At 48.1% G+C, this 14,086-nt stretch overlaps 1 protein-coding gene across 9 annotated transcripts in view; it reads right to left on the bottom strand.

The window, feature by feature from the left end:
* Positions 1-14,086, bottom strand: part of CCNK (cyclin K) — a 33,308-nt gene that overhangs the window by 4,952 nt on the left and 14,270 nt on the right. For all 9 annotated transcript variants that reach the window (XM_070065382.1, XM_051835215.2, XM_070065383.1 and 6 more), the window contains 8 exons: positions 13,759-14,007; positions 12,183-12,264; positions 10,506-10,637; positions 6,577-6,682; positions 5,453-5,510; positions 4,512-4,681; positions 3,116-3,426; positions 2,092-2,125 (listed from right to left, as the gene is read on the bottom strand). In XM_070065382.1, the coding sequence (XP_069921483.1) occupies positions 2,092-2,125; positions 3,116-3,426; positions 4,512-4,681; positions 5,453-5,510; positions 6,577-6,682; positions 10,506-10,637; positions 12,183-12,264; positions 13,759-13,955 (1,090 nt within the window). In that variant the 5' untranslated portion in view covers positions 13,956-14,007. The remainder of the gene's footprint in view (positions 1-2,091; positions 2,126-3,115; positions 3,427-4,511; positions 4,682-5,452; positions 5,511-6,576; positions 6,683-10,505; positions 10,638-12,182; positions 12,265-13,758; positions 14,008-14,086) is intronic.

The raw sequence follows: 14,086 nt of genomic DNA, 5'->3' as shown, positions 1-14,086 counted from the left end.
CTTCCTCAGAGATAAATCCCTTCTGAGGACACGTCCGTTTCTGGTGTCTGCCTTGCTTCCAACACCAGGGCCCTGACTGCCAAGCTCCCCCTACGCCGTTCTTCCTGTCTCCTTCCTGCGGCCCCTGCTTCCTCCCTCTCTCACCACAGCCATTCAAGCTGAAGTCACTGACACGAACATGCATGGGCAGCAACACACATGTAGAGCTGTGGCATGAGAAAGCACACAGCTGAAACGAATTTTAACAGCGTATTGTTTAACTTGATACACCAAAAACTGTCAATGTGTAATCGATGCAAAATTTTATCAAGGAGATGTTTTACATTCTCTTCTTAGAAACTCTTGGAAACCTTGGAGGACCTGTGCTCACGGTACAAGCGGAGCCTGCATCCAGAGTGCTCAGGGCCCTCCATGACAGTGGCACTCAGCAGCAGGATCCCCTGGCTCTCCTTCTCTGGCTCTGGGGCCACAATTCTGCCTCCTCCCCAAGCCCCACTTATGTGCTTGCAAGCCCGTTCCATCCCCAGCTGTATGGCTGGGACAAGGTCTGGTGTGCTCCTGCTGGTGTGGCTTGGGTGTGGAACATTAATCCCCAGGGTGAGGTACTCAGAGTGGAAACTGACCTGTTGAGAGTCTGGGTCTCTGGGAGGTGAGTAGGATTAGCATCGGCAAGGGCATCAGCGTGGAGCCCCCAGCACTGAACACAGAGGCACACTAGGGAGTGTGTCTCTTGCCAAGTGACACCACTCTGTCTTGGGACTCTGCATGCAAGAAGCCATCACCAGGTGGAAGACCTCCAGAACTGCGCGCTACATGAAGCTCTTTTCTTTATCCAGTTTCCAGCCTCAGGTGTTACAGTAACAAGGGAAAAGAAGGCCAGAGAGATGCACCAGCCATTGGTCCTATCTCTGCTGCCAGGGAACTCAGTCTCCAGTGAACTCTGAATGTGCCCTTCAAATGTGCTTCAAATCCTGAGAGCTCCCACTGCCCACATAAAACCCCACACTCCTCTGGGTGGCTCCACGCCCCAGTGTGGGACTGAAGACCCACGATCTCAACCCCATCTAAAGCTGCCCCCTTCCAGCTCTCCACACGCCAGCTCCCTGCACTGCCCACGCCCCATTCTCAGTTCCTGTGCTTGCTTTGACCTCCTAGGTCACGCTGCTCAACACCAGGTCTCATCCAAGGTCACCACAGGGCCTGTCTCCTGCTTGTCTCATAGCCTGGTGTGTTGGCTCATCTGCACAGTCCACTCTCGTCTCACACTTCATGTCTGTCATTGGAGCTGAAGCAACTTCACCGGCACTGACGTCATCACTCCCCCAGATGCTGTGAAAAATACAGCTTCATCCTAACTTGAAGTTTTCACAACAGCTTAATGAATAATTCACCGGGACCAAGAACGAAGCAACCAAGAAACAGAAACGAGCAAACGCTACGCCTTCAGAGTCCATGGGACAGGGCGACGGACACAGAGACAGAGCATTTCTAATTTCTGTCCTGCAATCGCTGAGATTCTGCTCTCTCTTCCTGTTTGTTTCCAATAAAGGAACAGATTAACCACCTTTGGGTACTCTAAATGTTAAAAACAAACTGTTTGAGACAGGTCAGACACAGGGCCGGATGGACATGCGGCGCTCTGCCCCCACCCCCCGGCCCCTCCTTTCTGCCTGCCCACCGTGCTGCTGCCGTGCTCAGCACAGGCACTCATGTGGCCACTGCTCCTGTCCACTGTGAGAGCTTAACGCATCCCTAAAGTGCACACGCGGTCCTCCTGGGCCGTAATCGCACTTCCGCGGCAACAGTTCTCCTCTGTCCGTAATCACACTTTCATGTGTTACCAGTGATGTTTTTATTGCTAGTGATGGTTTCCGTATTAGCACCTTTATCAGAGCAGCCTGGAAAAACATCGTCAGGTGACAGACAAGATGACGCACTCTCCCCGGCAGAAAGGGAAAAAGGCTTTTGACGGGCACTAGGGTTAAATCTGAAGGCTAATCTATAACTGAAGGGAAAACAATGTTAACCAAGAATTAAACATTTTGTGTAGGGACACAGAAGACAAAAAACCAAATTAGAAGAGGTAATTACCTGCGGCTTTGTTCTCTTCTTTGGGAGAAACCACCTGTTACAGAAGAGACAGCTGTTAATGGAGATGCTGGGCGCCATAAAGGAGGAAGATTCCCAGACAAGCACAGGACCGGACAGAAAAGGCCTCGGAATAAAACAGCTGCTGGTCTGGCACCCAAGATCCTCTTTCTGCTTCCTTCCTCTTTGCCTTGTTCAAACTACACAGCGTTTCTCGTTTCTCTGTGGTGCAGTGCCAGCATCCCATATGGGAGCTGGTTCGAGTCCTGGCTGCTCCACTTCTGATCCAGCTTCCTGCTAATGCCCTGGGAAAGCAGCAGCAGATGGCCCAAGTCTTTGGGCTCCTGCACCCACGTCGGACACCCAGAAGAGGCTCCTGGCTCCGGATCAGCTCAACTCTGGCCATTGTGGCCATTTGGGGAGTGAACCAGTGGGTCAAAGACTTTTCTCTCTCTGTCTCTACCTCTCTCTGTAACTTTTTCAAATAAATAAAATCTAAATAAATAGTGACTTCTGAGCCCATGGCATTTAGGCCTACTGTTGCAATCTGCTACACATGGCCCTAGGTGCTGGTGAAGTGCATTTTCCTCATATGGCTAACTCTGAGGGCTGTGGAAAATGAAACTACTGGCTGGCTGCTCTGTGGGGGTAGGCGTGTGCTAGAAACTAGAAACTTCCACAAGTGCCCCGTGCCACTGGACACTAGAGAGGGGCACTGAAGACAGCAGTCACGACCACTCGGGGTCAGGCAGGCGAATGAGCATCCACAGTGACCCTGCTGGGAAGAGGAGTGTCCCCCCGACAGGTCTCCAAGCCCTGTGAGGGTGATACAGGCAGCCGAGGCGGAGGACAAGGCCCCTGGGCACCCAGTTCATCCCCAGAGGCCGCCTATCCTGCGAGCACTTCAGTTCTCAGCTCCCTGCAGTTACGCCATCAGACTGCTTCTAGTGGTCAGCAGAACAGTGCTCCGGCGTGATATGAAATGAGGGTTTGGACTTAATGGCCGTGAAGCCTGAGGCCCACTCACCACGGCTCGTTTAACCTGCCGGGGGGGACTGGGCTGTGGAGACGGCTTCTTGGGCTGCTGTGCCTGCTGCTGCGCCTGTGCCTGCTGCTGCTGCGCCTGCTGCTGCGGCGGCGGCGGCGGCGGCGCTGACTGCGGGGCGTCCTTCTGCTGGGGCTGCGACGGCTCAGAGCCCTGAGACGGTTGCGACTGTTGTACTTGCGGCACTTGCGGTGTGGGCTGCAGAGACGGGGGCTGCTGCAGCTGATGGGGGGTGTGATGAGGCATCTGTTGTTTTCCTTGGGAGTAAAGGTCCAAGATCTGGTGGCAGATGTCTAAGAGAGACAACACTGACATGTACCACACAACTCATATCAGAGGCTACATTCTACCTAGAGAAGAAAAATCAGCTATCATTCTCTCACAAGGACCAGTCAATAAGCAGGATTCACGCTGGGCAAGTAAACTCATCTTCGCTGTGTACAACACTGTGTATATTTTTATTTTACCAAATTATATGCTCGGAAAAGTGAAAATTACATTAGAAAGTTTAGTTTAAAAACCTGCTTGGGGCCGGTGCCACGGCTCACTAGGCTAATCCTCCGCCTTGCGGCGCTGGCACACCGGGTTCTAGTCCTGGTCAGGGCGCCGGATTCTGTCCCGGTTGCCCCTCTTCCAGGCCAGCTCTCTGCTGTGGCCAGGGAGTGCAGTGGAGGATGGCCCAAGTGCATGGGCCCTGCACCCCATGGGAGACCAGGAGAAGCACCTGGCTCCTGCCTTCGGATCAGCAAGGTGCACTGGCTGCAGCGCGCCGGCTGCGGCAGCCATTGGAGGGTGAACCAATGGCAAAGGAAGACCTTTCTCTCTCTCTCACTGTCCACTCTGCCTGTCAAAAAAAAAAAAAAAAAAAAAAAACAAAAAAACCAAACCAAAACAAAACAAAACAAAAAAAACAAAAAAAAAACAAACCAAAAACCTGCTTGCTTGGGGCCGGTGTTGTGGCATGGCAGGTTAAGCTGCTGCCTGTGATGCCAGCATCCCATATGGGTGCTGGTTCAAGTCCTGTTACTCCACTTCTCAATCAGCTCCCTGGAAAGCAGTGGAGGGTGGCCCAAGTGCTTAGGCCCCTGCACCCACATGGAGACCCCAAAGAAGCTCCTGACTCCTGGCTTTTGGTGTAGCCCAGCACTGGTCGTTGCGGACATTTGGGGAATGAACCAGTGGATGTAAGATCTCTCTCTGGCTCTCCTTCTCTCTCTCTGTAACTCTGCTTTTAAATACATTTTTAAGAAACAAGACAAAAACCTCCCCTTCCACTTTCACACGTTTAAAGGAAAACCCAGTCTTGGGAGCCGCGGTACACAGGAAGAATCCTCTAAGCATGAAGCACCCTGGAAAGAAAGCTGAAGCAGCTCAGTACCTTCCAGCACGTCCACGGGGACATCCTGAACAAACTGCTCCCACCATCTCCTATACATGGGCTTGGAAGTCCACTCCTGAATCTCAAACTTGCACAAGCGCCCTGCGAGATACATCACCGCGACCGCTATGATCTCCGGCTCCCACTGCAGCGACAAGGTGGTGCAGAGGCTGCGTGAACACAAGGACAAGTCTCTCAGATTCCACGAACCAACATTATGACGCAAATCCTGCGACGCAATGTCCTATACCTGCTGATTTGCTTATTCTTTCCACAGATGACTGAAGTATTATAAATTAAAGCAAGTCTTCAGCCTTCTAAAGGTACCAAAATAAGTTAAACAGTTATTAGTTTATTAATACACAGTAATTCTTGCACATTCAAAAATTATGACATCACATAATACAAATGACAATGCTTTATGTTCTTTAGATTGTTGAAATCCTTGACACTGAACCGTTTCTTCAAATTAATGCCTAGGGCAAGGTCAAACACATGTACAAAAAATACAAAAGCAGCTTTTCGGCCTAAGGGGCAGGGCCACCGCAACACTAAGACTGGAGGGCATTCTGACCCTCCGGCCCCCCACTTGGAAATGAGGGCCCTAGGAAGAACTCGGAGACTCCCGAACTATTACAAATAACAGTGTTTGCAGAACCGACTGGCCTATAAGTATGCAGTGCTCAGAATTCTCCAGTGTCTTGTATTGGACTTGGTTTCAAACTGGTGATGAGATTTCAGCATCTCACCACCGTGATGCTGGAGGCCACCTGCCTGGAAGCGATGGCCGCAACCTGAAGCCCAGCCTGGCCACTGGCCAGCTCTTCCAGCTGGGGCAAGGCAGGTTCCTCAATACAAAGCGAGGGGTTTAGATTTAATGACCCAAAACTCTCTGCTTATTTTGAAACACTGTAATTGAAACAATATTTGAATATGAGTACCTGTCATTTACAAATGTCCACGCCATTTGAACCAACTTCTGAATTTTGTTCTTATCACCTACAAATGGGGAAACAAGGTAAGTTAAGGGTAATATGGGGAAGGGGATAAGGCTTCACTAGAATCAATAAATATTGATTTAAAAACCTATGGTGTGGGGCCAGCCTGATGGCAGACGGCTTACAATGCCACATGTGATGTTGGCATCCTATATTGGAATGCCATTTCGAGTGACAGCTATTTTTTTTTTTTTTTTTGACAGGCAGAGTGGACAGTGAGAGAGAGAGACAGAGAGAAAGGTCTTCCTTTTTGCCGTTGGTTCATCCTTCAATGGCTGCCGCGGCCGGCACGCTGCGGCCGCCACGCTGATCTGAAGACAGGAGCCAGGTGCTTCTCCTGGTCTCCCATGCGAGTGCAGGGCCCAAGCACTTGGGCCATCCTCCACTGCACTCCCGGGCCATAGCAGAGAGCTGGCCTAGAAGGCGGGCAACTGGGACAGAATCCAGCGCCCCGACCGGGACTAGAACCCGGTGAGCCGGCGCCGCTAGGTGGAGGGTTAGCCTATTGAGCCACGGCGCTGGCTGCTACTCTACTTCTGATCTGGTTTCCTGCTAATGAACTTGGGATGGCAGAAGACAGCCTAAATACTTGGGCCCCTGGCACTCATGTGGAAAACCAGGATACAGTTCCTGGCTCCCGGCTTTAGCCTGCCTACACTTGGTTGTTGGGGCCATTTGGGGGAGTGAATCAGCAGATGTCTTTCTCTCTGTTGCTCTGCCTTTCAACTTAAAAAAAAAAAAAAAAAAAACCACAAAAGTGACCAATGCAGAATCACTGTTTATGGGGAACTGGGCTCCAAGGCTAATTTTATTAGTCTATTTAAAAAATTCTGACTCATTTTCCTGCCTCATGTCACTTGGCAACTGGATGACAGAACCTGTTTATGCATAAAAGGGGACAGAATTACCAGCTATCATACTGAACAGTTTGAGCAAGCTATATCCTGGGTACTTTACACATTGAACCCTCTGTTTGCCTTTTGAGAAGCATAATCTGTGTCTGAACAAATTCTAAAGAGTTGATTTCAGAATGAAAAATTCTTTTTTAAAAAACTTTTCTCCCTTACCTTTGAGCTGCTTTGCATATTTGAGTAGGAACTGGTATGGATGTTCTACCTGTAAGTCGAACTTTATGGTCTGCAGTAAGATTCTCTCCAGTACCATTACTTCTTCCTAAAAATAAGTAGCCAGGGTCGGGGTAACAGTTACAGTCACGGGTCACAAGCAACACTAAAAACATGAGCTCTTCTATTTATTCTCTCGTCCACTTATATTTTAGCAACTGTTTTCTGTTCCTTTTCTCCTCTCTCCCACTCAGGTTTTTAATTGCAGAGAGAAAATGATAAATTCTGAAAAGAACTCAAAATAGGAATCTGAAATAATCAGAGGTTTAATTCTAAAAAACAAAGCTTCTTAGAAATGTGATTACTTTCATTACATATGTGTCTTTCTTCACAAAACACTTTCACTTTTCGATATTCTAACTGAATTGCAGATTCTTTCAAGATTCCGATAAAAAATTCACTCCCTCAGGAATTTTCGCTGCAAACTTTCAACAAGGAAGAGATGATGATAGCCAACTGCAACGATGCAGCAGGTGTGTGTGTGAATGAGGCGCATGATTTCCGTGTCTAAATTCTTCATTTACCTGAAATAAGCTGTCCCAACATCATTTGCTGAATAAGTTATCATCCCCTTCTATTTGAAAGTCAACCTAAATCACACTCTAAACCATGCATGTATGCACACACACACACACACACACACACAGAACCTCAGCTGTGTGCTGACCTGTCTGCTTGGAAGGGATTGTTCCGTCACCTCCCCTCTTTTCAGAAAATTTATTTGCTTTTGTATGATCCCCATCCCACTACCTGAACTTTGGTATCATTTTACTAAATATTATCCTAAAGAAATAACTATTGACATTCCGATTAAGAACTTGCTGAATTCACAGAACAATCAGGAAAACAGAGACCTTAACTACATTTCATCTTCTTATCAAAAATTTATTAACACCTTTTCCATCCTTTAGGATAAGTCTTAAAGCCCCCTGCCAATTTTCCCAGGGATTATCTTCAGATATTTTACCATTGCTTTTATAAATGGAATCTCCTCTCGGGTCACACTCTAACCAGTTAATGTTTCTTAATGGGTACTTCTTGCCTTCCACTGTGTATTGTCTGCACCTAGCACTTAAAGACAATGCACAACACAATCGAGACACTCACTGGGAGTACAAGCAGCAGTGCCTGCTTGCCATCAGAGAAGAAAGGGCTCTGCAGAGCACCCACAGTCTCTTCACTAACAGCTGCACAAACCCAGCAACCCAGGAGGCGACATCCAGGCGGCAGGCCTGTCGTTTTGAAGTACGGCACAGAACAGAGCTGATTCTCTAACAGTGTGCTAGTCCCAGCGGAAAGGCAGGTGTAAGGTTTCCTAACCTAGTTCCCCTAGTGTTCTCATGAAAGCTTCAAGAAATCTCGGAAACTTTTACAAGGTATAAAATATTCTCCTGGTTTTTTTTGGCCATTATTGTCAGCATCTGTTTCCCAGAAGTATTAACATTTCCTCTAAATTTAGAGATGATCTCCTACCAAGTGCACCAACCAGCTTCCAGGCTGTAGTCCTTGCGGTGTTACACAACAGTCTGAGGCCTACGATTCTCCTGGTCTCAAATTGAATGAATGGGGTAACTGCAGATCTCCTGCAAACATCACGCCTCAGGGAAGCTTCCCTGTGGACGCTGTCACAGCTGGGTGGGATAACCTCGCAGAGCACTTGTCGTGGCTCATCCTCAGGTATGCATGCCTATTGGATAATTAGAGTAAAACCTGTCCTGCACGCTCAGCTGTCACCTCCACCAGAGCAAAGGCCCTGGCTGTCCTGCAAGGCGCTTTATGTCTAGAGCCGAGCGTGGCAGCTGGAACAATTATTTGTTGAATATTACATTTCTGTATTACATTACAGAAAGCTCATGGAAAATGTACAAATCTTTAAATTTCATTTTTGTGGGACATTTTAAAGTAACTGCATACATGAAAAATTTAGCTAATCAACACAAAAAAGTTACACACCACTCATGATGCTATTTTTTGTAACTACTTTAAGTGGCTCCTGGAAGTGACTGGTGAGGAAAATCACAGCTGCTTCACCCCCAGGTCCAGGGCGCTGTCCTTTAGCTCCTACTCCTCATGGTCACGTCCGCGGAGACTGCCCAGTGGACAGGGTGCTGTCCTTTAGCTCCTACTCCTCATGGTCACGTCCACGGAGACTGCCCAGTGGACAGGACGGGCCGGAGGCCCTGGCTCACTCAGGGCAACGACTATGCCTGTACTTTGCTTTTCTGAGCATCCTAGCTGTAGAACTTCCCTGTCACTGTGCCCATCCCACGTGCGAGTTTCCTGATTCAACCAAACCACGGGTAAAGGCTGGAAGGAAAGGGGGACTGGGACAGCAGGTCCTGCTGTCCCAGGGGCTGCCACACGAATTCTGGCCCTGCAGTGGTCCCAGTTCTGTGTGACTCCTCATCCTCATCACCACTCATCTGCTAGTGGTCCCAGTTCTGTGTGACTCCTCATCCTCATCACCACTCATCTGCTAGTGGTCCCAGTTCCGTGTGACTCCTCATCCTTATCACCGCTCATCTGCTACAAGGCTCATCTGCCCCAGGATCAAGATGTGACTGAAGTGCATGTCCCCACAGCTGGACTGGTCACATCAGGGCACAGTGCCTCATTACTCGGTAACAGTTAAATCCCATGGGGTTAAAACACTGCAACACGGCTACATGATTTTTATAAAGTTGCATTTCTGATTATAATGTGAGTTCGTAATAGGTTCAAATTTTTATAAACAGGTTAATGGATTTATAATTAAATTCAAAGGACGGAGTTACACATTTTAATACAATGTTTCAGTATTAATCACAACCACAATATGTACAAAGTCTCCTGTGTCCCTGTTAACTCATCGAAGACATGAGAAAAAATCCAAATATTTGTAAACATGGGTATGTCAAAATTTCATGGGAAAATCAGATTAAAAGGTGTTTATTTTGGTACAAAAACATGAAACCCAAGTACAGTTTATCATAATTTTTTGAAGATCCCTTGTATGTACAGATTTTGATTTTTTTTAACACCAAAATACTTATCTTGCATTTTACCTTCCACAAACTGCCTGCAGTGCCTAACACACAGAAACACTGCTCGATCAGAGAAGGGCAACTGCAGCGAGACAGCAGCAGGCTGGGAGATGTGAGACCACGATGGGGCTGACCTTCGACCCCGGCACCGCGGAATGCGTACTCTGTCCAGCACCGGATCGGCTTAGACAGAGTTCCTACTCTCATGGATCTGACAGCTGAGAAGGGGAAAGCACCATTCATGTGATTATTTGTTAAAACTTGAATGGAAACTGGAGAAGTCTTCAGAGAAAACCACCTAATCACGAGCTATTCATAGAGCTACGAAGGATAATTAATAGGTGCTACAAGGGTTCAAAATGGAGGGTTATGAGAATAGGTGGGGAAAACTGCCCTTGGCCCCTCAACGTGGTACTTTTAGAATAAAAGCTCATTCGTGCACAATTATTTTGGCACCATTTGCTCACACTGGCAGGAGTTGGGGGGTGGGGAGACGGGGTGGCTGGTATGACCAGTAGCAATCCCTTGGTGTTAAAAATGCCACAGGTTGGCACCTGCTGACATTCTTGAGAAGTCACACTGGCACATGCATGTGTTCCATCAGTGTCTGTGGGACACAGAAGCCACCAGAGACGGGACCTGCCCTTGCTATGGAAGCTAGGAAGTGCAGCACTGGTGGCAAGGACAGGGTGTGTGCTCAGTGCACCCACTGCGCCATCGGAACACGCTGGCACGCTGGGAGCAAGGTGCACAGGCTATGCCCTGCTACCTCATCTCACCAAGGCACGGAACTGCGCACAGCACTTCCACAACCAGACAAGAGCTGAAGGCAGAAATCACGGATCTTACCTTTGGGTCATCTCCAAATTGGCCAAACTGGACATCATTTAATAAACTGCGAGCTGTTTTGATGATATCTTTGCATTTTTTTGGCGTTTCTTCCACTTTTCCAGCCAGAAATAGACAACACGCTCCGGTCACCTCAAAAGGGAGATAAAAGCTCTTGATGTTTGCTATCAAAAATCACACAGAAACCGACACCAGCATTTTTGGGCTTCATGATAAATCAGTCCCTCTCATTCTCTTACCACCCTTTCTCATGCACAAATACGCTGAGACTCCGAAATGAAGACGGAAAGTCTACACATATACCCTCCCCCCCACAAAGTTTGGCTTCAGAAATTTAAAATTTAACTTCAGAAAATGCCAAAAAAAGAGAAGAGTCACAGAAATGAACTTTCCTCATATTCAATCTGAAAGATGGTAACTCCCGAGCAGTAAGCTTTGCCGTGGAAACGCACACCACGGAATCCATCTCTGCACCGCTGCCGCACCTCTGCTCCTACGTGTGTCCCCACTCCCCCACCCCTCCCCGCTTATGCTGAAGCTGAACTCCTGGCACGACGGTGGCAAAGTCGGGCCCTCAGGAGGCGAGCCTCTCAATGGTGGGAGCATCGCCCAGAGAGGAGGCCCGAGAGCTCGTCCCGTGTACCCGTGAGGATGCAGCAGGGTGCCCCCGAGAAGCAGGCCCTCACCACACTGATCTACTGCCATCTGCAGCTGGGACTTGCTGGCTCACAGAACTAGGGGATACGTGCCCACAGCACGCTGCTAGAGCAGCCTGAGTGAGCTGAGACATGGACCTCCAGCTGTCTCACCCAGTTCAGCCACTGAGCTCACAGCTGCTCCGTCCTCAGCTTGTCTGCCCACTCCACGCCATTCTCTTCACACTACCCTGATCTCATGCAATGCCGCTCTGCCAGGGCGCCAAGACCTCCAAAGACCAGCGAGAAGACACACATGACATCTAAGTAGAATCTTAGCAAGAGACAAACACCCTACAAAGTGACCTTCCCGCTTAGTTTGTCATCTTCTTCGTGAAACCTTCTCATCACTTCACTGTTCACACGCTCAAGTCAGATGTCCCTCGTCTGGCCATGGAGACGCGCATGCTCTGACCCCGTCTGCCTTCCCCTCCTGGGTCCCATCGTGCCCTTCCCGATGAACGGAACTCCTGAAGGAGCCCACAGTGAGCTGCGTGCTCGGGCTAGCTTCTGTTGCACGACTGCCTGAGCCCAGCGCTGCATGATGTTCAAGGCTTAGCTCCCTCCAGGCACCTCCTCCCACCACCTTCCCTGATCCCTCCGCGATAAACGGGGTGAGTGCAGGTTCAAGGAGTTGCTGGAGAGCGGTGACCCTGCATGGAGAATTCCTGTTCTACCTTGCTTTCTCTGCTGCGTCTCAATTATAAGCCAAAGTTTATCTTGGGAAAGGTAACAAAGAAGTAATTTTTTACACAAAATACAACATGATTGTGGTCTACATTAGCCTAAATAAAAAAATAATCTGAACATGATTAATTGGAAAAAGTAAGGTTCAAGCTTATTTTTGTTTATATATTTGTACAGGATGTACCATATAAAAATACTTCCTGGAAAATATAATACAAATGACACTACAATAAGTCCATCAAACTGTGTGGAAATAACATGTGGTAAAGAATTACAATAAAATTCAAAAACTTACATATCTTGGGAATTGCTTGAAGGAATGAAACATATAGAAACGATGAAAATAAATTATTCCAGTTGCCAGGGTGTCATAGTGTCTGTGGTTTTGGTTAAGGACTTTAGTCTGTAGCTTTCACAGGTTATATTCTTAAGTTAAATGCAGAAAACAATAAAGACAAGCAACAACAAAGTCAGTGGTGAAGTAAACACTACCAGTAGCAAAGCAGGAGATGGAGTCTCAGGGTGAAGGTCTATGCTTCTAACTAGTCTTTAGAAACACTCCAACTGTGTGTTTTTTTTTTTTTTTTTTTAATTTTATTTATTTGGAAGGTGGAGAGTTCCACAGAAAAAGTGAGAGAGAGACAGAGAGAGAGATTGATCAATCTTCCATATGCTGGTTCACTCCTCAAATGCCTGCATCAGCTGGGGCTGGACCAGGCCAAAGCCAGGAGCCAGGAGTTCCACCCAGGTCTCCCACAAGGGCGGCAGAAGTCCAAGCACTTGAGCCATCTTCCACTGCTTTCCCAGGCACATTAGCAGGGAGCTGGAACTGAGGTGGAACGGCTGGGAGATGGGAACTGAACTGGCTCTCACATGGGATGTTGGCCTAGCAGGCTGTGGCACAACATCAGCGCGCCCACTGTGATTCTTAAAAATTATTTATTTATTTGAGAGGGAGAGGGAGAGGGAAAGAGAGAGGGACAGGGAGAAAGAGAGCGAGAGAGACAGAGACAGAGATAGAAGATATCTTACATTTGCTTGTTCCCCAAATGCCCGCAATAGCCAAGACTGGGCCAGGCTGAACTTGGGTGCCAAGAACTCAATCTGGGTCTCCCACAAGGGTGGCAGGGAACCAAGTACTTGAGCCACAACTTGCTGCCTCCGAGGGTATACATCAGCAGAAAGCTGGACCTGGGAACAGGGTGAGGACTTGGGCCCAGGTATGCTGATAGAGGATATGGGTATCCCAAGCCACCCCTTAACCTCCTCTTAAAGGCTGTGGACAGGGGCCAGTGCTGTGGAATAGTGGATTAAAGCCCTGGCCTGAAGCACCAGCATCCCATATGGGCGCCGGTTCTAGTCCCAGCTGCTCTACTTTCCATCCAGTTCTCTGCTATGGCCTGGGAAAGCACCAGAAGATGGCCCACGTCCTTGGGCCCTTGCACCCGTGTGGGAGACCCGGAAGCGACTCCTGGCTCCTGGTTTTGGATTGGCGCAGTTCTGGCTGTTGCAGCCATGAGGTGTGAACCAGCGGATGGAAGACCTCTCTCTGTAACTCTGTCTTTCAAATAAATAAAATAAATCTTAAAAAAAAAAAAAAAAAAAAAAAAGGCTGTGGACAACTGCCTGGCCCAGCTATGAGCCTAATGGACCTGTTTTCCTCCTGGATGGTTACTTGTTAACTCTATGCATGTAAAAGAGAAACTAATGATGACCCAGGGAAATAAGAAACAACATTTAAAACAACAAGGTGTCTAAGAACTGCCCTGCTAGGGAAACATGAGAGTATATTTTGTCCACAATATCTCCTCCCTTTCTCTGTGGTGGTGGTGGGAAGCCCATCTATAAGATTCCAAGCAGAAGCAGGATACAGCCCCAGACGCGTGCCTACATCAAAGATGAACCGCGCCCCTTCTCGGCGGTACCGGGCCTCAGTGGCTGGATCAAGTCCTTCGAGTTGCGAGGGTGTATGAGCCAAGTCTTTCTTATCCCAGTACCAACATGGTTTTGTGTGGTCCAGGTTTGCTGAAGTCACTGAGGGGCTTGAATTTTCTTTATTCTCCTTCATTTATTGAAGTATGCTTGTTCTTTCCAAAAGGTTTCTTTGAAATGTTAGACTCCTAAGAGAAAAAGAACCAAAAGTTAGAAAGGGATATTCACACTCTAAGCAGTCTATAATCTTGGAATATACCTGATTTT

The sequence above is a fragment of the Oryctolagus cuniculus genome, chromosome 20 (assembly GCF_964237555.1).
Source record: "Oryctolagus cuniculus chromosome 20, mOryCun1.1, whole genome shotgun sequence".
NCBI lineage: Eukaryota > Metazoa > Chordata > Mammalia > Lagomorpha > Leporidae > Oryctolagus > Oryctolagus cuniculus.
The sequence above is the reverse complement of the archived record's forward strand: the minus strand, read 5'-3'. Positions and strand labels throughout refer to the sequence as shown.